The sequence below is a fragment of the Nannobrachium achirus genome, assembly GCF_963921795.1.
Source record: "Nannobrachium achirus genome assembly, chromosome: 3".
NCBI classification, from domain to species: Eukaryota; Metazoa; Chordata; class Actinopteri; order Myctophiformes; family Myctophidae; genus Nannobrachium; species Nannobrachium achirus.
Window position 1 is genome coordinate 28,959,162 of NC_137812.1, and position 23,534 is coordinate 28,982,695.

The following is a 23,534-nucleotide window of genomic DNA, read 5'->3' on the forward strand; positions in this document are numbered from 1 at the left end:
TATTAGACTATATTTACTTGACCTGAATGTAAATGTATTTTTGGTTTGACAGAATATTTACTTTAAACATAAACTTTGTTCAGTTTTAAATGAACTGAATGTAAAACATTATGTTTACATTTTGCCTGGCCCATTTTATTCACAAGTAGGTCTAACACATTCACAGATACTTGTTGGTTGATGTATACTTTTAAACCTTTACTCCCATGAAACAAATTGTGTGGAGACAACCTGGGCCAAACTAAGTAGTTATGCAGGAAGAGACTGACTCAGATTGGAAGAGTTTAAAATGGTTAGTATAAACTGTGGCAACATAGCAAACTATTAAATCAAACAACAACCCAAGAAGCCTTAAAACTTAGTTCATGTAAGTTCACTGCAAGGCATATAACAGCACTTTGAGTTCATAAATTGGCATCTAGTGACATCTAGTGGACACTGTTAGCAACATCAACTTGCACCAAATTGCACCACTGTAGTCAAAATGTTTTCAAATAATTAAATCAATCAAACAATCAATCAAACAATCAATCAAAACTGATGCCGTTTCCTAGAATAACAAAAAGTCTACTTGCAAAACAATAATGATTTCCACTCACCCCTTCACTGGTGTTTTTCCCCAGTTAAGGAACCACGACATCGTATTATCGCCTGAAAAAGGTTTGGGCAACAACTTTTCTTTGTCCGATAGACCTACAGTATGTAGCCTAGTTCAGCCTGTCAAGTGTAAATGATTGTTTCACATGCTTTTAGTCCAATCTGTAAGGCTCCTCCCTGTTACTGCCCTGACTCACTCTGATGTCACTGCCTGCTAACATGATACTGATAAAGCTGTGAAAACCTTAAGAATCTGTGATGAATATATTACCTAAGTTCCCTCGAGCTTATTTATTTTATTATATTTTTCTTTGTATTCCTTCATTTTATTGTAATGTGACTGCTTTTTGTCCTGTTCTCATGTATTGTAATATTTTGTCAATAAAAAAAAAGATGGAAGTCAGTGTGGGATTTGAATAAGAACTAATATGTGTTACCAACCAAACCAGCGAAACTTGGTTTTAAAATTATACTGGATTCATCCTGTAAAGCAGGTGCTTTCCAGATTTAAAAGCCATGCTGATATTAGACTATATTTACTTGACCTGAATGTAAATGTATTTTTGGTTTGACAGAATATTTACTTTAAACATAAACTTTGTTCAGTTTTAAATGAACTGAATGTAAAACATTATGTTTACATTTTGCCTGGCCCATTTTATTCACAAGTAGGTCTAACACATTCACAGATACTTGTTGGTTGATGTATACTTTTAAACCTTTACTCCCATGAAACAAATTGTGTGGAGACAACCTGGGCCAAACTAAGTAGTTATGCAGGAAGAGACTGACTCAGATTGGAAGAGTTTAAAATGGTTAGTATAAACTGTGGCAACATAGCAAACTATTAAATCAAACAACAACCCAAGAAGCCTTAAAACTTAGTTCATGTAAGTTCACTGCAAGGCATATAACAGCACTTTGAGTTCATAAATTGGCATCTAGTGACATCTAGTGGACACTGTTAGCAACATCAACCAGAATGAATGGATGAAACAAGCACCTGTTGAAGGTTATTGGTTGACTCAGACTTTTGGAAATGACACTGACAATCAAGTTATTGAACATATGGAGTTATATGGTGGTTCTGGTTCCTGAAAATAAAACGTTTGAGAACCACTATACCAAGAGACTCCTATAATGTGCCATAGTGTCATAGTAAATGAGTGTCACACATATTCTGAAGAACACCTGGAGACATTCAGTAGTTGGTGTGTAAAAACATTAAACATTTGCCACAGACAACAAGTCACATGTACAGTACAGTACAGTAACTGTAAATGATTGAGGAAGATGATGTGGGCAATTCAATTATTGGCTGTCTGAGGCCCCATGATGTCATGCTTGCTGTCCATCGCCCACTAGTGTCCGAAAATGGCGCCTTTTGAAGCCTTTTTGTGCATCTGGCTGCACTGGACGGCCTGCAGCAGTTGCAATGCCGCCTCTCCCGCTTAGTGGAGAGTGTGGTGTGGCATAGGAGGTCTCCCCGAACGCGTGAATGGGTCAAAAGTGCCGACACGAAGAGCCGCCTGCTCTCCAGCGCCCACTAAAGTCTGAAAATGGCGCCTTTTGAGGCCTTTTTGAGCGCCTGGCTGCACTGAACGGCCTGTAGCAGTTGCAATGCCGCCTCTCCCGCTTAGAGGAGAGTGTGGTTTGGCAGAGGAGGTCTCCCCGAACGCATGCGTGTGTCCAAAGTGCCGACACGAAGAGTCGGCTGCTCTCCAGCGCCCACTAGAGTCGGAAAATGGCGCCTTTTGAGGCCTTTTTGAGCACCTGGCTGCACTGGACGGCCTGCAGCAGTTGCAATGGCGCCTCTCCCGCTTAGCAGAGAGTATGGTGTGGCTCCCCGAACGCGTGCATGGGTCAAAAGTGCCGACACGAGTTGTCTCCTGTCCAGTGTCCAATTTGTAAAGGCCATGCACCCCATTGAACAGCATCCATTTATATATTTTTTTATGTTATCAAAACTTTTTTATTTAACCCAAAAACATAATTATCTTTGTGTATGTTCGTTTAAATGCTTAATCTATATTTTGAATGTGCATTGCCATATCATGAGAAAATGTATCGTTTTTCAACATTTTTCAATTGGCTGAGGGGTACTCTTATTTTGAAGAGATAGGCTTATATTTGCCAGCTTCACACAGAGTTATTCTTTTGCCTTTCTTTTTATAATGTCCATTTGTTGCTGATGGTGGTAGAGTGGATGGGAGGAGTACAGTTTTGTGTAAATTCCTCTCGCACTCAGTAGCACAAATACAACATGTTTGATGTTGTTGTTGGGAGGGGAGGCAGGGGAGGCTCGGTGCATGTGGGTAGTCCGGCTGCCAACGTTAGCATTTATTCATAGGTATGATATTTGGTATATATTTTTTGTATTGGCCTAAAATATTATCTATATATAGGTCTATACATTCATGAAACCACATGCTGACCACCTGTCAGCGTTGAGCATTTCTTTTTATGGGGGTAAAAGTTTGGGCCCATCACTTACTATACTATAAAGGAAAAAAATACCCCCCAAAAATCTGCTTTAAGTAGCATGTGAGGGCCTGAGAGGTCAAACTAGGGGGTTATAATTATTCTGAATCCATTTGCGAGCATTGGTTTGGCATGAAAAATATTCCTCATTGATATCAATGAGTGGTGGCCTTTGCCACTGCGTGGCTTGGCCACTAATTATAATAATGGCTTAAAACGTTACTTGGGAGAATAAAACTATTATATCCTTCTTACTTTACAGTTAACTTTGTTTTTGTTTCCAAACAACTGTTTACAGGCAACTGTACTGTAGGCCTACGTGCATTCTGCATTCATTCCCAGTAGGCTACGATCTCTGATTCTGCTCGGCGTAGCCTGGGGCGTCATGTCAAACAACAACACATCACCACTTCCGGTGTTTGAAAAAGTAAACACGGGTCTTCAAGTGCAACAAAATTATATAAAAAGGGGGGGAAAGTTTTAGAATTAATATGATAACCTCAGCGCCAGCAGAGTGAGCATGCAGGAGACAAGCGCCATATTTTGGTAGTCCATTTACAAAGGCTTTGGCGCTTAATTGGCAGTTGGCACAGATACTAAACTATATCAAATAATAATAGACCTATAATAGGGATGCGAATCTCGACCACTGAGGCGATACGATACGGACCTCGATACACTGCCAGCGATACGATATAATTGCGATACATTGAAATCCTGCCGATACGATACATCGCGATCCACCCCTGTTTCCGATACGATTCGATACGATTCACGATTCACCACGATTCAAGCCCAAATCCCAAAATTTACAAAACATAGCGACTAAAAATGTATGAAATTTAAATTCAAGGCAATTTATTGTTTCACTGTAGTACTAGGCTCTGTCTAACAACCCAACATAGGCCTATAGTATTCTGGGAGAACACAAAGCTGCTGGCTATTGTAGAATAGTTTGATAACTAATCATATAGAAGGCCTATGTCATTATTAGTAGGCCTATATGTCTTCAACTGGGAGTCAGGGACCCCAATCCAGGGTTATTACAGGGGGCCTGCCAAATATTTGTGTGATACAGTAGGCTATAATGCCTAGCCTACAGTGAGGGTCCCTGCTTGATCTCTGTCTGAGCTAAGGGGTCCTTGACCTGAAAAACCCTCCCTGGTTTGTATTATTATATTATATTATATTATATTATATTATATTTAATCCAGGATTATGCAATTTTTATAGCCAAAATGTTTTAAAACAGACCTACAAGCTCACAGCGCGTCGCATCCACGACGCATTGTGAGCTTGTAGGTCTGCTATTTTAGGTGTGACACCCTTGTACTGCGATGTATAAATTAGGCTTCTTTCCCAGAGCAGAACTAGCAGCAGAGAAAGTGAGAGTTGCTTGCATCAACACACAGGAAAGTTGTAGAACAGTGACAAATACTTTGTTTTAAACGCAAGCAGTAGTCCTACAACACCCAGCAACATTGTTGTTGTGTGTGTGCAGTTAATATAGCGCAGCGCAGAAGATGATCTCAATCAATTGTCCGTCGGAGATTCGCTAAGAAACGGCTGTTGATTACATATCACTCGATCAGCCTGTGCTACTCTGTGACAACAATCAGCGCAGCTGACTTGGATGTTATAAAGCTAAGTACTATACTACTAATCTTGCATCTTTTTAACCCGTGGGGCTGCTAGTTCGTCTGTGTTGATTCACTCGCATTTCGCTGCACTGTCTGTCTCCCTGGTTGGAGTGGTTGCCTGCATGCAGCAGATGTTGTCCGTCTGTCCGAGTCGCAGCTCGCGTTAAAGACTGGCTTTTGGGGAGGGGGCTGAACGCTGATGATGGTGCATTCATGGAGCCTCGGAAACACAGGATAGAATGAAATACTATATGGAAGAACCGATACAACCGCGGAATGTACCGATCCAGACACTCATGGTACGATCCATCACGATTTCGGCCGTCTATTGTACCGGTACACACTGAATGAACCGATTCAGCCGTATCGCGGACGTTTGTATCGCGATTACGATCCGTACCGGTATATCTTCGCATCCCTAACCTATAAGCATTTAAAAATTGTATTTTAGTTAAATGTAGCCCAGACAGTCAGGTTTTCCACCACGGAGGTCGGGAGGGAAGAGCCAGAAATCCGTTCCTTAGGCCCTATTTAGATTTTTCAGGTGGCGTGTTGAAGAACCTTTATTTTGAAATGTATTGGCCGGAATTTATGTTGCCATTCCCGACAGCTTGACACTGTTTTTGTAAGCGATGGATGACATATATGAAAGGGTATTCCTGTAAGACCCTCCGTTCCCCGTCGCAACAACAGGCAGCCTGACAGACAGGGAGGGAGGGTTTTCCACCAGCGACTGCTGAACGAAGACAGCGGGAGAAAGAGAGACAGAAAGAAAAAGAAGAAGCAGCTGAACTGGCGTCGTAAAACGAAGAAGATGGCCCAAGCGAATATCTCGGTGACCGAGAGTCAGTTCAGGTGCCCAATCTGCCTGGACATCCTCAACGACCCGGTGTCCATCCCGTGCGGTCACACCTACTGCATGCTGTGCGTCAACAACTACTGGGACCAGGCGGACCCGGGCCAGCCGCTGAGCTGCCCGCAGTGCCGGGAGACGTTCAGCCCCAGGCCGGTGCTGCGGAGGAACACCGTGCTGGCCGAGGTGGTGGACAAGCTCAAGCTCAACGAGATGGTCAGTGGAGTACATTTACTTATAAGTAACGGTACTCAAGTCTCAGAGGCAAATGGTGAACCTTTTCCCCACTAAAATTATATTTGATAAATGTAGTTACTTACTTTGTATAGATTTTGAAACATATAGCCTACATAACATTAACCACTTTACCTCTGTATTAATTTCGGCCCTTTGAAAATAGCTGATCTACAAGCTCACAATGCGTTGTAGATCTGCTATTTTCAAAAGATTTGTAGGCTATTCATTTGAAAAATCCATTTGAAAACTGGCCTACTTTTACTTTTGGTACTTTGAGTAGGCAACAACATTTTTTGCGACCGTAGATCGCATTTAGTGTGAAAACCTTCAGATCTGTCCATCCGTCCATGCGTCACACTCCATATATGGCCAAGACAGAATTCAATGTGCAAGAGTGACTCCCGTCGTCGTCATGCAATAGGTCTACTATATTGCAGTATTGATTGCAAACGTAGGTCGCAGTTTAGTTACTAAACTGCATACTTTTTTACAGTCTATGGGTTTGACACTCTGACATCACACTCTGACATCACTGTGATGTCAGGGGAACCACACTAACAGAATCCCTTGGCTTTTATGCCCTTATATGGAGATCCCTGATGTCATCAATATTAAGCCCATATCTAACAGGACTTCATATAGGAATGCCCATATATGGAGAAAGACAGCCCATATCTGTGAGGCTGGTTTTACAGACAGGGATCTCCATATATGGGCATAAAAGGGATTGTATGTATGATGTCAGATGTCATAGACGTCATAGGACTTTCACATAATGAATAACTGAGTAAGCATGTTTGGGGTCACACATATCTCCATATACAGTACATGGATCTCCATTATGCATGGGTACCAGGGGTCTCCATATGGGTAACTGGTCTGATATACATCACGAATGTGAACTCGTACACTTTTCTTTTCCACACCAACTGGAGATGGCCACCTCGTCCGCCTCGCCACCCGAGCTCTACCTGGGGGGCGTCGGGGATGTGCCCTGCGACTTCTGCCCGGCGGAGAGCAAGCTGAAGGCAGCCAAGTCGTGCCTGGTGTGCCTGGCCTCGTTCTGCGAGCTCCACGTGCTGCCGCACCGGGAGGTGGGCACGCTGCGGCGGCACAAGCTGGTGGCGGCGGTGGAGTGCCTGGCGGAGCGGCTGTGCGCGCAGCACCGCCTGGGCCTGGAGCCGGCCAGTGGCGGCTGCGAGGGAGAGGCGGCCGTGGAGTGGAGCGGCGACTGTCTGCTGTGCGAGTCCGACCAGGAGGACCTGCACGCCGCCACGGACTCCCAGAGGACCAGGAGACAGGTGCCTTGTTATTTCACTGGTACCCAAACAGTGGGTCGGGGGACCCATTTGTGGGTCACAGTAGACCATTTTTTATGGGTCACCACCACTCGAGTAAAAAAAGAAAATATATATACATATACATATACTGTATATATATATCTATTGTAATTCATTTTCAAATAATTGTATACATTTTAAAATAAAACAATATAAGAAATTCCATAACAAATATAATAATTAAGAAGTGATATTTAGCCGATCTACCAACTCTTAACGTGGCGCGAAGTCATGCGTTGTGTGCTTGTAGATCTGCTGTTTTCATTTGTTTGGGGTCCCGGGGTGAACATCTAATTATTTAGTGTCTCTTCTTCCTGTTGTTTAACGACTCTCTTCTTCACACACGCGTTGAACTTGAAATAGACGAGAGCAGGAGATAATGAAATAGACGAGAGCAGGAGATAATGATGTAATTTTAGAGGAAAGCTTTGGGTCCCCCTTGGCCCCTCTCGGTGCTGCTTTATGTAACAGAACTATGTTGGCACTGTTCCATTCCATAACATTTACAACATTCCGAACCAAGTATTGTCTTTAATTTAATCATATTCTGCCCCATACTTAAACATTTATTACATTTTTATAGCCTGGTATATATAAGTATCCTGTTATTTAGTACTTAATTAAAAACAGTGCACGATATTTAGTTTTAGTTTATTTTTTTGTTTTTTTTACAATAACATTTGTATTGAATTTTTCACAGAAAGATGTGACATAAATGTATTCAAATAAAGTTGGACAAACTGGGATGATATAAATGAAAGGTGTACAATATGTATATATATTATATATATATATATATATATATATATATATATATATATATATATTTATTTATTTTTATTTTTTTACGGTTTGTGTGAATGTTAGTGGGAAGGAGGCTGTGCAATGTGCAGTGGAAATCCTAGCTGGCTCCTTCACACTCCCCTACACGCAAACACACACAGCTGATCCTCATAAATATTGATAAAGTTCTTATCGTTGCATTCAGAAAATTGCTTCCATTCTGTCTCTGGTTACTTACGTAAGGCTTTAGTTTAATTAAAGTTGAGCCTTCAAATAAGACAATATTCGGGTTGTTGTGGCTGTAATGTTTTGGATATTATAACTGTCTCCCTTGTATCTTTCTTTCTGTCCCTCAGCCATCTTTCCCGTGCACACTGTCTGTCTTTCTGTCTGTCTGTCGGTGATGTCTATGATCTGTATACTTTCAGGTCCAGCTCCAGGAATCTCAGAGAATTGTTCAAGGAAGGATCCGTGTGGGAGAGAGAGAGCTAGAGGAGTTTCAACAGAACCTGGAGTCGCTCAAAGTAGGCGACGCACGCACCCACGCACGCACACACGCACGCACACACAGTACAGTACAGTACGCACCCACGCACGCACGCACACACGCACGCACGCACACACAGTACAGTACAGTACAGTACAGTACAGTACAGTACAGTACAGTACAGTACAGTACAGTACAGTACAGTATATAGCATCAGAGGAACTTCAGTTAATTTAATCTAACTTGGCTGTGGTCCCAGTAGTGATAGTGTAGTATTTATAATCGGTCACCAAGTATGAAACCCAGACAGGAGGACTTAACTAAGCTTGGTCCTTTGTTTATTTGCGATGGTCATGTGACTCATCATGTCACATGTGTGAGGATGCTGTTCTTTGTACAGGAATTTGTAGTTACATTGATGGATTGATGTTGTGTGTTTCTGTTACACACTTGTCAGCTGCAAAAGATCCCCACTTCTGCACACGCACGCACGCACGCACGCATGCACGCACGCACGCACGCACGCACGCACACACACACGCACACACACACACACACACACACACACACACACACACACACAAGCAAAGTCACTCCAAAAAGTACCTTTAAAAGCCTCAGAATTTATGCTTCCTAATGCCTCAATTTCTTAAATGAATATCTAATTTAAAACTACATTTGAGTATTACTTTCGATCCTTTGTTCTGCCATATCTACTTTAATTTCCCCATCTGACTTTCCCTCCTCTCCTCTGTCGCTCTCTCTCTCTCTCTCTCTCTCTCTCTCTCTCTCTCTCTCTCTCTCTCTCTCTCTCTCTTGTCGCTCTCTCCGTTATTCTATGTTGGTCACTCTCTCTCTCCCTCTCTCAATTTGACTTGGTTCAAAATTCCTTATGCTTTAATGGAGTGAGTGTTACACAAACAGTATTGAGTATTGACTACTGTTAGTTGTCAATTCATTACCCAAGTTTAATGCAACTGTCATCATGGCTGTCATTTAAATGTTAACGCTCTTCTGGCATTGTGAATGTTCATGCAAACCTGCATATGTTACAACCTAACTCCCACTGTAGCATTTGGTTGCACACAACGGCAATAACATGATATAAAGTACTGTATATGAATACTTAACCAGTTCCTGGTGGCTTTGCTGTCTCCTCTGTTCTGCTGCCAGGATGATGGCACACTGCTGGCGCACTGCTGGCACACTGCTGGCGTAACGCTCCAGCAGTGTCTACCGGCGTCCTCTCCCTCCGACTCCAACAGTTTTTGTCTCCATAGTCCTCATGTTGCTCCTCTTCGAGTGTGCAGGTCTCACTGAAGGACCCTTAATTTAGGGTCCTTAATTATGGATCCTTAATACTGTCCATGCAGCGAGTATCCCCAGCAGGTATTCCCTCCCACACAAACACACTCTGCACAGTGTGTTGTGCTGCTGAGCTCGCCTGTTCCACAGTCTGTCAATTCAATTCAATTCAATTCAATTCAATTCAATTCAATTCAATTCAATTCAATTCAATGTTCTTAAAGTGCCAAATCACAACAAGTTGTCTCAAGAGCAGAGACCCTGACCAAGCAATTTGTGCGACACTGGCAACTCCCACATTGAAGAAAAAAAGAAAAAGAAAAAAGGCAGACCCAGGCTCTAGGATAGGATGTGTGGCCATCTGCCTCGACCACACACACACACACACACACACACACACACACACACACACACACACACACACACACACACACACACACACACACATACACACACACTGAATCAGTCAATGGATAATATCACTGACACATCATTCCTTCTCTCCATGTTCCAGGTGTCAGCCTCTACTGTGCTGGAGGACAGTGAGGCTTTGTTTGCTGAATTGGCCCTTCGGCTGGACAAGACCAAGGCAGAGGTCAGAGTCAGACACACGCACGCACGCACGCGCACGTACGCACAAATATATTATGTTTGATTACTATCAGAATCTATTTTACACTTATTATTAATACAAAATTGTACTTACTTACTTATTTGTTTTACAGTTTTACAGTTACAGTAGAGTGGGTGTTTGTTATGTTAATTTAGAGTATGGTTGTACATAACATTTTAAAAAGGGTTCATTGCACACTATAATATTTCAGTGTACAATTGTTTTGCTTGCTGTAGAGGCCCATAACGGCTGCTGTATGATTAGTAGTTAATATGTAGCTGTATGTGTGTGTAGTGGTTCTCATGTGGGGTGAGGTACGAAGTTATGAGAGTCCTTGAATTTAAAGAATTTGAGAAAACAAATGATCAGGATCAGTTCCTTGTATCTGTGATTCAATTGTCAGTAATATGATTCTTGGCAGACATACTCCACTAAATGTATAGTCATATCTCACACTGTTCTCTCCCTGACTCCAGAGAGAAACTCACTGCTAAGACTTGTGTCCGTGTATTGTATTCTGTCATACTGTATGACATCATATTACACCATGTGGATTATTGAACAAATCAGTACTTCAGTGTATTCCTGGCTCCAAGTTGACTTTGCACACATTCATGAGACTTTGTTTTTTACTGTGTGCCTTCCACAGGTGCGAGGCAAGCTGGAGGCCAAGGAGCGTGCGGTAGTTGGGCGCTCCGAGAGGGACATAGAGATGATGGAGAAGGATCTTGAGGAGCTGAGGAGAAGAGACCAGGAGATCAGTCAGCTCCTACAGACGGAGGACAACACCCACTTCTTGCAGGTGAGGAGCAGAAAAATCACGCAAATCGGTACACAGTATGTCTACACTCATGTCATCAACATGGATCTGTCACATTTAGCGCCACCACCAGGCCGATTTTTACATGTGACCTGACGGTCGCTTATCTCCTGATTTAGGGAGTTACTGGTATTGCCCTTCTTTATCCACATTGGGCTGGTTAGAATTTCAACCGATAAAACCCATTCAGGGGCTGACACACACTAGGCTATACAGTATAAAATGTTTTTTAAAGGTGATACACCATGAAAATTCACTTTTGCTTTTTCTGTTTACCAAAGAACTGTTGTTACTGAACTGAACTCTGTAGAAATATTATCAGAATATCGAGATATTTTAAAATAAATACATATAAAAGAAAATCACTTATCCTACCCTATTAATTGTAATAGATACAAAAGTTTGAAATAATGGTCGTACTGATTTGAAGTGTTAGGCCCAGCTCTGGGATAGAGAGCCCTGGAAGAGCCTGAGGCGTGACTCAGCATTGGCTAATGGAAAAAACCCTGAGCCTGCAGCCTGCTGCCACTGTGCTTTCTAAGGATGTGATGATGGAGGGGAAGCAACCAGGGACTTTTACATGTGGATCTAGACCTGTGTTTCCTAAACAACAATGGTTGACTCCGGATTCATTTTTGGGTTGCAAGTAGGCTACATACTGAAAAGTTATAATAAATATAAATATAGAAATATAGAAATAAATATATAATAAAATAAAATCTAAAGAATTCCATGCATAAAAACACCTCACACCTACCTACGTTACACCGCTCTATCCATGCCAAACTTTGCACACACACTCCTTGGCTGGAAAACCACAACCTCCGCCCCTGATTTCTCACATGCCCCTGTTCTTGCGCCACCATGAGGCTGCGTGTATAGATATGGATTTGATGACTGACATCATCATGTCTGACCACATGAGACTGACAGAGTATGTCCATATATAGACCACATGAGTATATGTCACACAGTATATGTCCATACAGTATATGGGCATTCCAAGATATGGGCTTACTATTGATGACATCAGGGATCTCCATTTATGGGCATGAAAGGGACATGGACTGACACAGAGATCTCCATATATGGCCATTAAAATATTACTTGAATTAATTTTCCCCTTTGACTTGAAAGGGGACCACAGCAACCACACTTGCAATTTCCAATTGCATCTTTCTAGTTCATAATGTAGTTGTAGTCCTTTGTGTCCCAGTACCAGTGAGACATCACATTTCTCTTTTGGGTCTTGACTCTTGGGGCCCTATTTTCATCCATGATAAACCCTACACCCCTACACTTTAGGGTTTAGGGGTTTAGGGGTTTAGGGGATTAGGGTTTAGCACGGAAATAGGGCCCTTGATCTAAGCGTTTGGGAACCTGTAATCTGGACAATATTTTCCTACTCTGTCCTCTTCATCTCCCAGGCGGCCCCGCTGCTGTGCGTTCCTCTCACCATGGGGCGGCGCTCCAGAGCCCAGAGCCTGCCAACGGAGGCCTTCAGCGCAGCCAGGAAAGCCCTGTGCCACCTGCGCGCTCGCATGGACGAGGTGTGCAGGGAAGAAGTGGACAAGATCTGTCGAGCCGGTAGGGCAGTGTTTCTCAATTTTTCAAATTTCAAGGTCTCCCCTTAACTCTGACAGTGTACAAATGGAACCAAATAATTTGGTTCCATACCGTATGTACACTGTCAGAGTTACAGACTTGTATGGGTCAATTTAGACCCCCCTAAATGAACCCACAGAGTCCCTGGAATCCACTTTGGGGCCTTTTCCACCGGCAAAGAACCGGTTCGGATTCTTTCTCCTGCCTATGGGATGGCAACTTTCTTGGAACCTTGGTTCGTTCTTGCAAACCGGCCACAAACAAACTTTTATGGTTTGGAACCAACTCGGTTCTCAGTGGAAAAGCTCACCTCTGGTTCATCCCAGAGGTTGGTGGAAAAGGCCCCTTTGAGAACCACTGCGGTAGGGCCTATACAGTACAGACAGACCAGTGTTGATTTTTACAGCAAATTTAGTTTTAGTCATAGTCATAACCATTTAAAAAGAAACGTATAGGTTCCGAACGGAACCATGTTTATTTAATACCGGAGGACAAGGTCCCCCATTGGGATAACAGCGCCATCTGGCGATGCAACAGAGTAAAACTCATATCCTCCCGTACGAGAAATGTCATTTGTCGGAAGGGCTTTCAATCACAAACGAGGGCACCGCCCCCGAGTGTATATAAGCCCTGCGGGCTATCATAACTTCCTCTAAAGCCGCACCTCTGCGCCCGCAACTAGCGAACCGAGGGGCTTTATTCGGGGGACCTTGTCCTCCGGTATTAAATAAACATGGTTCCGTTCGGAACCTATACGTTTATTGTCATACCTCCAGACAAGGTCCCCCATTGGGACTCATACACTCCCCGAGAAGCCATGAACCGACAAGACTGTCGTTCACACCGACCACACCCGGAAGGAGGTCCCGTCAACCGACGTGACCCCTTTCAGGACTGATCCGACCCAGGCCCACAGGGCCTGGGCGTGTTTAGACAGAAAAGAGACCCTGACAGCCCGAGGCCTGCCTTATGCACTAAGGGCAGACACAGGTCCGCCTTATAATACTACAGTAATATAAGGGAAAGACTCAGGGTCCCCCCCCCAGGTATCCTAGAGACAGTAGCATGCTGTCCCAGGAAGGGGAGAGAGCCGCCCCACTACATAGTAGGCGGGGCAGCAGCACCTAGAACCGTATGCGCCATAGCAGAAGGCGCAACGTCCAGGTGATAGTAGGTCGCAAAGGTGGACGGCGAAGACAAATTCGCCGCCGCACAAATCTCCTCAATGGAGACACCTTTGGACAAAACCCTAGAGGTAGACACACCCCTAGTACTGTGGGCCTTAAGTGCTTCCGGCACTTCAGACCCAGCCCGGGTGTAAGCCAACCTAACAGCATCCACAATCCATCTCGACAGAGTGGGTTTGGACACCGCTTTTCGCTGACGGGCATTCATGACCACGAAAAGCTGAGAAGTAGACCTGCTGTCCACCGTCTTGTCACAGTAGGCCTTCAGGGCCCTAACTGGACAAAGACAATGAAGACGCCTATCCTCCTCCGATGCAACCGGAGGAGGATGGAAAGCCGTCAAAACAACAGGTTCCTTCGGGACCACTCGGTTCTTAGGAATAAAACTCAATTGAGGTTTAAGAAGAACCTTGGAGTCATTATTGAGAAACCTCATACAATCAGGGCTCACAGAGAGCGCATGAAGGTCGCTCACACGCTTAGCCGTAGACAAGGCAAGCAAAAGAGCTGTCTTGAAACTTAATTGTTTCAAAGAGGTCCTCCCAATCGGTTCAAAGGGTGCCTTGCAAAGGCCCTCAAGAACCACTTGTAGATCCCAAGCAGGGAACAAAAATCTAGTCACAGGTCTTAAACGGTCGACACCGTGTATGAACTTGACCACCTCAGGGAATTTAGAAAGGCCCATGCCTGACACCCCCAGGTGACAGGCATCAAAAGCCGCTAAATAACCCCTAAGCGTAGAGAACGCCAGACCAAAGTCCAGGCGGTCCCGCAAGAAAACTAAGGCCTTCTGGGCTGGAGCCAAGTGAGCCACCACAGGTGGCTCCTGTAGCTCACACCAGTCCAAGAAAACATTCCACCTTCCATCATATACCACCCTAGTGGAGGAGGCTTTAGCACTCTGAAAAGTTGCTACAACCGCCATTGAGAAGCCTGCGGCTAGCAGGTTCTCCCTCTCACAGGCCAAAACCACAGGTCTAGGGCCTGGGGGTCGGGATGGAAGATATCGTCCCCCGCCTGGCGCAGCAGGTCCCTATGCAAGGGGAGCTGCCAGGGGGACCGGTAGAGCAGTGGGGTGATCAGAGACCTCCACACTCCCCTGGACGGTGCCACGAGAAGAACCTCCAGGTTGGAACTCCTGATCCTCTCCAGTGTGGGAAGGATCAGTTCCAGCGGTTGGAACGCATAGAGACGGCCTTCCGGCCACTCGTGTGCGAACGCATCCACCCCCAGAGGCGAAGGTCCCCTCACTGAGAAGTAGAGGGGGCACTTCGCGTTCTCCTGGGAAGCAAAGAGATCGAACCGAGGTTGACCAGGTGGGTGTCCTCACCAGCGATAAGTCTCCAGCATCGAGCACACTTCCAGGGGAACAAGGATAGCAGCATGCTAGCCGAGGGCCGTGGAACATCGATAGCTTGAAGCTAGGCTAAGCTACAAGAGGCTATCGGACAATAACAAGCTCAGAGAAGAAGCTGGAAACTTACAGCGAGGAAACAGGTGAGAACGCCGAAACTGTTGGAACTGAAGAATAAAGACGTACAGGAGATATTCTATAAAGGCCAGTGGCCGACTTCCTAGCCAACGCTTAGGCTAAACTTTACAGAAAATTATACTTATATGGCTGAGTTCGCGACACTCTAGTTGCAGGTTAGCAGAGGTGCGGAAGAGGAAGTTATGATAGCCCGCAGGGCTTATATACACTCGGGGGCGGTGCCCTCGTTTGTGATTGACAGCCCTTCCGACAAATGACATTTCTCGTACGGGAGGATATGAGTTTTACTCTGTTGCATCGCCAGATGGCGCTGTTATCCCAATGGGGGACCTTGTCTGGAGGTATGACAATAAACAGACTATGCCTCATTCACACTGCAGATATATAGTTGAACGTTTTGCTTGCTTGGTCAATGTTATCTCAATGGAAACCAGCTTTAAAGCTTCCAAAGCTTTGTTCTGTGTATGTCCTGTATCTTTAAAGCTGGTTTCCATTGAGATAACATTGACCAAGCAAGCAAAACGTTCAACTATATATCTGCAGTGTGAATGCAGCTTTTAAAGGTCTTTACACATTGCCGTGTTTTTCGGGCCGAATATCGGAGTGAATTTCGGAACACGTAAATAAAAAAATCTACCTCACGTTATGTCAATCACGTTTGCACACTACCACCGGTTTCGTATTTCTTTTCGGACCAGGGTTGATTTTTTCCGATTTTCGCAACTGTTGCCACTGAGTCCCTTGCTCTCTCTCTCTTTCCTCTGTCTCTCCCTGGCCTCCGGATTTCGGATTTCCAAAACGCAACGAAAACACGCAGTGCAGTGTGCAACCAGCTTTACACCACTGCGTATGCATTACTGTATATGAATACATTGTCATTTCAAATAAGTTATTTGATGATGGAATTAAATATTCAAGAGGAACAATAATATGCTACATCGTTTTTTGGATAAGCCTGCTGTTATTCTTACACTGTGAAATCCTCAGTGTTATGTTATGCATTTGCACACTTTTTGGAGTTCATTTAACACTGGGGAATTTACTGTGTAAGCCTCTTAACGCCAAAATGACACATTCACACACTTCGCCCACCACGCACGCATAACAACCGATGTTCCTTTACATTTCTTCCCCAGTTAATGAGAGCTACGTGTCTGGTGGAGAGTGCGTAAAAGGTAAGCAAATGAAACAAGACACGCATGCACACACACACACACACACACACACACACACACACACACACACACACACACACACACACACACACAACCACACAGAGTACAGTAGATACGGTCCTGTGCTGTGACACTGTCAGCAGTGACCCAGTTTATCAGACTGCAGGCTTTAACATGGCATTTAACACCGAGCGGGACAGTGGCATCAATTATTTATTACAGCTTGAAGAGGACAATGAGATGTCCAGCACAAGTACAACACACTCTGGCACACCGCCAGCTCATTTCAGTTCACCTCCGTTAACGTCAAATCTCATCTAATGTAATCATTGTTGGCCTATAGAAAGATACATAGATCGATACATTTGCACTGTTAATATTGTGATAATAATCATTATTATGAGTGCCTCAAGTCTAAATCGGGCTGGTCTGGTGCATCAGACACAAATCAGGTGAATAAAGATGGCACTGGAGATGTAAGTTGTCGTTCTTGCCTTGCACCCTGTTCCATATTAAAACTCATTCTGTGCCAATGACGGTTTCTGACAGTTTTTTTCCAATAGTCCTGGGTGCCAATGACGGTTTATGACGTTTTTTTTTTTTTTTTTTTTTTAAAGATGTCAAAATGACCTGAGATCAGAGAGATGCTTTTCTCTGTTTGTGTGTTCGCTCCCTCGTTTAGCTGATTGAGAAAGTGTGTGTTCATGTGTGTCCATTCTAGTGGATGGACACTTTTTTTCATTCAAACAGCTCTATCTCTGGAACCATTTGTCTGATTGACAAATTGAAATTGTAAAAAAAAAAAAAAAAAAAAAATCATTGCATAGTAAAGAAAAACATACAAAATCCTGGCACAGCTACCTTGGAGCCATTTTGGCATTTGGCACAGAATGAGTTAAAGAAAGAAAATTATAGTAACAGTATTCATGTGTAGTAGTATATGGAGTCTACACAAAGATTCTACGAATGGCACTAGGTAGGTGTCACATGTACATGGACGGACCACACCAGAGATGTGGTCCTCTTCGGGGACCCAGGATGAGGCTGGCACGGCACTGCGTCAGCTACCCGGAATTAGTGACAAGCAAACTGACACTATGGGAGCCAGCCAACCCAGGAAAGGCAAGAAGCGCACCACCTACGTAGACAGCTTTGACAACGACACTGTAGAGCTCAAAATCCTGATGTTAGATAGCACTGTGTGGAGGGCAGCAATTCAGGAGTCCAGAGTTGGTGTTGGCTAGACCGCACTCTCGCATCGCATCGCATTAGTATGAATGGTAAATGGTGCATTTATATAGCGCCTTTATCCAAGGCGCTTTACAGAGATTACAGATGCATTACATTCACCCATTCACACACACATTCATACACCGATGGCGGAGGAAACCATGCAAGGCACCAACCTGCTCACCGGGAGCAAATAGGTGTTCAGAGCCTTGCTCAAGGACTCTTCGACACAACTCTGGGGAAGCCCGGGATCGAACTGGGAACCCTCCGTGTTCTAAGACGCCAACTCTACCCCTGAGCAGTAGTTAGCAGTAGTAGTAACCATAGTAGCAACAGCAGTAGTAGTAACAGTATCTGTAACAGTAGCTTGTAGTAGTAACCGTAGTGACAGATACTTAGTGCTGCAGTCTCGCTCGTTGGTGCACCGGGCTCTAGCGCCCGTCGTTTGATTTGCTGGCTGTGGCAGCGGTGTTGGCATTGCGGTCGGTGAGATTTCATGCAGTGCTGTGGGATTTAGCCTTTGCAGGGGAACGGTCTACAAGTTCCCATCATTTGCAGCGGCAGTTTGCACGATGAAGAATTTCACCCACTTTCGTCGGCTAAGACATGTGCACTGAATGTTGTTGTCTCCACCAGCCGAAGGCATGGGGGAGAGTATGTTTTCCCCTTCGTCCGTCCGTCCGTCCGTCCGTCCGTCCGTCCGTCCGTCCGTCCGTGTGTCCGTGTGTCCTCGCAGTTTGTGTGCACCTAATCTCAGTCGCCGTTAGCCCGGTCGCTGCCAAAGTGAGCACACACATTCCCTGGATGCCAATCTAGAACCTCTGCCCTAAATTTTTCAAATGGGCCTTTTCTAGCGCCACCTAGTGGCCGATGTTGGCAAAACACATTTCTGTGCACTACTCTTACAGATTTTGTCCAAAAATCCTACAAATCGGTAGGCAGTATCTCGACAGTCATGTGATCGACACGGATCTGTCCGATTTTGCATATTCCATCCTGATAGGCTAAGATTGGCTTCCAAAGTTTGTAGGATTGAGCCGTTTTGAACAAAATGCCTCAAATCCCAAACGCAAAGTGCAATTATAGGTCGAGGAAGAAATGCCACTTCAAATTTTTTAAATCAGCCTCATGGTGGCGCTATAACAGGCCGATTTGTGGTTTTACCTATAACTCCACCGATCAGTTTCAAACTTTGTAAGCGCACTCCCTAGAGGCTAAGGATAAACCTTTGCCCTGCATTTTTCACATCAGTCTTTTATAGCGCCACCTTTGGGACGACTTATGTAAAACACATTTTTGTATATTACTCCTTCAGATTTTCTAAAAATAACACAAATCAGTACACAGTATCTCTATAGTCATGTGATCAAGTCTGATCAGTCTGATATTTCATATTCCATCCTGATTGGCTAATATTAGCTTCCAAAGTTTGCAAGATTGCTCCGTTTTTGAACAAAATGCCTCAAATCATCAACGCAGCTTGCAATTACCGTGAAATTACCACACATATTCCCACTATGTCAAGGAACAAATACTACCCTTTTCACATTGGCCTGTTATAGCGCCACCAGCAGGTAGACTTTAGCAAAATACATTTTTGGAATACAATGCTTCAAATCATGCATGCAGCGTCCGATTGCCATGAAAGGTCTAAGGTGAAGAACATATGCCAGCCTTTTTACATTGGCCTATTATACAGTAGCACCACAGGACGCACGGCCTGGTGGAGATCTGTGCTCGGAAGAGCACTGCTTCTAGTTTGTATATGTATTTTCCCAAGGGAGAGTGTGTGTGCGGAGGAACACGTTGTCACAACCAGTTTCACTCCCTGCTTTCTTTTCTGTTTGTATCCATCACTCTGTGTAATTAAAGAAAAATATATAACCAGTAAGACTCCCTAATCGGGAGATAAGCGACCGTCAGGTCGCAGCGTGATTTTAGGGCAAAATGTGTAGGAGCAGTGTCCAAAAATGTGGTTCAAAAAATCGGCCTGATGGTGGCGCTATATGGGACATCCATATTGATGAGATGAGTGTAAACATACTGTGTACCGATTTGCGTGATTTTAGGGCCAAATCTGTAGGAGCAGTGTCCAAAAATGTGTTTGAAAAAATCGGCCTGATGGTGGCGCTATATGGGACAGATCCATGTTGATGACATGAGTGTAGACATAGTGTGTACCGATTTGTGTGATTTTAGGGCAAAATCTGTAGGAGCAGTGTCCAAAAATGTGTTTTGCAAGAATCGGCCTCATGGTGGCGCTAGAAGAGGGCCATGTGAGAAATGAGGGGTGGGGTCTCCGCGTTGCCTTGGCGGACGAATAGGTACTGGCCCCGGCTCTCCCGGACGCTCCTAGCCCGAGTTACGGCATTTTATGTGAGCTGCAGTGGAGGGGGTCCTCCACTGGGGGCGCCACCACTTTGGCATCCGTTCTGGAGCACCAGGAGTCGGTGGTCCCCGGGAATTCCCCGTGAGCAGCCCCGTTGGGGTGTTCATTGGTCATTTTTGCACATTTGGTCATTTTTTACATCTGGGGGTCCCCCAGGGACCTGGGGGTCCCTGGAGCTCCGGGGGCAAAATTTGGCATGGATCGGGGCAACGGTTGCGGAGATATGAGCAGTGCAATAGTGTGACGTGTGAGGTGTGACAGACAGACGGACGGACGGACGGACTGACTCACAGTTTGTGGAGGTTTTGATAGTAAGTGCGACCTGAAGGTCGCAATAATGACACTAAACTGGACAATGTGGTCATGCAGTCTCTCTTTCTCTTTCCGTCTGTCATTCTCACTGTAGCAACTCCAGCGGCGTTGTTCCCTCTCTCCTCTCTGTCTCTGCAGCCGGCTGACCAGAGGATGAGAGCCACGTTCCTCAGGTGTAAGTACAGTAACGTACAGTATCACCCTCCTGTAAGACGACACCATGTTTCCATTCCTCACAGATATCTGAATCTTTTCATCCTTTGAACTCCCCCCCCCCCCTCCCCCCCCCATTCTCTTTTTCGTTGTCTCTTTGTCTGTCTTTCCACCTCTGTCTCACTCTTTCTATACCCCTCTCTCCATTCCTTTCTCTTCTCCATGCCTTCAGTGTACGAGACACCTCTGTTGGGCAACCCGAGAAGCCGCATGGCCTTTTTTTTTAAGTCTGAGCCTCATCAATGATCGATAGGGCATCATACTGTACTTATGACATCCGATCCCATTGTCGGGGGCAGATGTGACATCCATTCCCAACGGATGCAAGCAGGCTCACAGGGTGAGAGCATAGTAGGGCACCGTGTTATGTGTCAATAATTCAACAGGTCACAGCAAGATTAAGGCAGCGTGTGTCATATTTCCACTGGGGGCCAAATGTCAGCCACAATGCCGTCCGTCTGCCTGTCTAGATGTCGCTAGTGGACAGCAATAGCAGAGAAATAGATATAATTCAGTGAGTTTTGGAAAATGTGGAAATGATTGTAACATTTGTATTTCCATGTTTTAGAAAGGAGAAAGTATGGAGAAAAAGCACCACGTCGTCAGTGGCTTGGAACTGAGAGAGATTTGTTGCCGTTGAGTCGTAGTGATGTCAGGCCTTTATCAAAGTCATAACACAATCTGTAGCACAAGTGTCTGTAAGAAATGTTTATGTGTGTGATTATGTGATGGTTTCAGTACCTAGTTTCCAGTTTCCACCCTGTCTATCACCTGCAGGATATCTCATTTTTACGCATTTTTTTACGCATCTTCAAAACTTATGGTCAACCTTCAAGAGTACTGAATTTGACTGCAAGGCATTTGCCATGTATGTGTGCCAGTTCTTCAGTATAGGAGTTTAATTGATTGATTTTTGTTTGAGTCCACAAATAGATTTTATTGCTGCTGGGTAGAAGCGTAAGTGATTTGATGAATGTGGTTTCTCCAGTGCTCCACTGGTGGGCGGAGGATGGCAGGGGAGTTGGGGAGCTGTCTTGATGTGTTGACTCATCTCCTCCTGCATTATTTATAGAACAGCAGGATGCAGGCTGCTCTGTTTTAGATGTCACAATTTACAACTGCTGCGCTCATATATTTTATACACTGACAAGTTGGCAGCCATTGGCTTGGCTCTAGTTAGTTTTTCTACCTTTCTTTTGACTTCTGCGCTTCTATCCCTTGGCTTTAGGCCATTTCATTCCCCCCGACTTTTGCTCTCAGATTCTGACCCCAATTCTCTCAGTCACTGTTCAGTTTTACATATTTATCTCGCAATGCCTGTGTAAAGTGTATCCCAGCTTATCTGTAATCTCTCTCCCTCTGACCCCCATCCTTCCATCACTTTTCTCTGCCCCTCCCGCCCCCCAGTCTCCTCTCGTCTGTCTCTCGACCCAGACACGGCTCACCCCACCCTCGTCCTGCTGGAGGGCCCCCAGGGAGCCCACTGTGGCGAGGAGCCCCAGTCGTACCCGTCCCACCCGCAGCGCTTTGACTCGGTGGCCCAGGTCCTGTGCCGGGAGGGCCAGTTCGGAGGAGCCAGCTACTGGGAGGTGGAGTGGAGGGGCGGGGGCTGGGTGGACATCGGCGTCACCTACCGCGGCATCGGCCGCAAGGGGGGCGGCAAACCTTGTCTGCTGGGGCGCAACGAGAACTCCTGGCGGCTGCGCTGCACGCACGCCGGCTACGCGGCCTGGCACGACAACCGCAAGACCACGGTGGCCGCGCCGCTCTGTCCCAGGATCGGTGTGTTCCTGGAGCGGCAGAAGGGGGCGCTGTCCTTCTACGGCGTGTCGGACACGGTGGTGCTGCTGCACACGTTCCGCTGCCCCTTCTCCCAGCCTCTCTACCCGGCGTTCCGCTTGGACCTGGACTCCACTCTGCTCATCTGCCCCCATGAGGCGGGGAACGGAAACCCACCTTAACCCCACCTCCCCTCCAAGAGCCTCTCTGGTTTCCACTAGAGTGGAGAAGTGTATAGCTTTTGTACCTTTTTATTTTATTTGTTTTTTCACAAGACGTTACAGGTCAGAAACAAGCACTGCAACCAGAAATCAAACATTTGTCTAATGGTGTGCACATCTAAGTAAAAAAGGATGAGGTCAATATTTCTGCCCTTTCTATACAGTATATATTTCTTTCTTTCTCTCCCTTTCGTCTCTCTCCTCTTCAGTCTGCTCTTTCTTGTTTAGTATAGGACAAACTAACACATGTTGGTGTCTTGACACTGCTGTATTTTCATTTCACTGTGGGCAGGGATCCTATGCAGGTCAGTTAAGTCTGGAAAGGAACTGAGATTGTTAGGTAGCGCTGTCGCCTCGCCTCACAGCTAGAAGGTCCTGGGTTCATTTCCCGCCGAGGTGCGCTGTGGGCATGTTCTCTCCTCCACGTCATCAGTGTCCACAGCCTAGGTGGGGTTGGCAAAAGGGCCTTTCTGTGTGGAGTTTGCATGTTCTCCCTGTGTCCCCTATGGTAGGTACCCTCACAAAAACATGCAGTAATCCTGGTCTCTACAATGCCTCCCCCTGGCCAGCCGGGGCACCTGATGGAGGGGAAAGAAACTGGTTGGAATAAAATGTTCCTTCCACACGCTACATCCAATCAGGGAAGATACCCTCTGTTAGCTGATAAGAAGCGGCCTGCTCACTCCTCATGCACTGAAGGAAGCATGAGCTCAGTTCAGGGCTCTCCCCAGGTTGGCAGAAGGAGAGCAGCGGCCAGGATTACAGCTTAGGCAAT

At 45.3% G+C, this 23,534-nt stretch overlaps 1 protein-coding gene across 1 annotated transcript; it reads left to right on the plus strand.

Moving 5' to 3' along the window:
- Positions 1 to 5,532: 5,532 nt before the first annotated feature.
- Positions 5,533 to 22,720, plus strand: LOC308282159 (E3 ubiquitin/ISG15 ligase TRIM25-like; the record flags this gene model as incomplete). Its single annotated transcript, XM_080722503.1, has 9 exons — positions 5,533 to 5,796; positions 6,744 to 7,109; positions 8,360 to 8,455; positions 10,238 to 10,318; positions 10,986 to 11,138; positions 12,584 to 12,743; positions 16,577 to 16,615; positions 20,641 to 20,721; positions 22,167 to 22,720. 9 exons carry the CDS (start codon positions 5,533 to 5,535, stop codon positions 22,718 to 22,720), a joined length of 1,794 nt encoding a protein of 597 aa, XP_080578629.1.
- Positions 22,721 to 23,534: the final 814 nt, after the last annotated feature.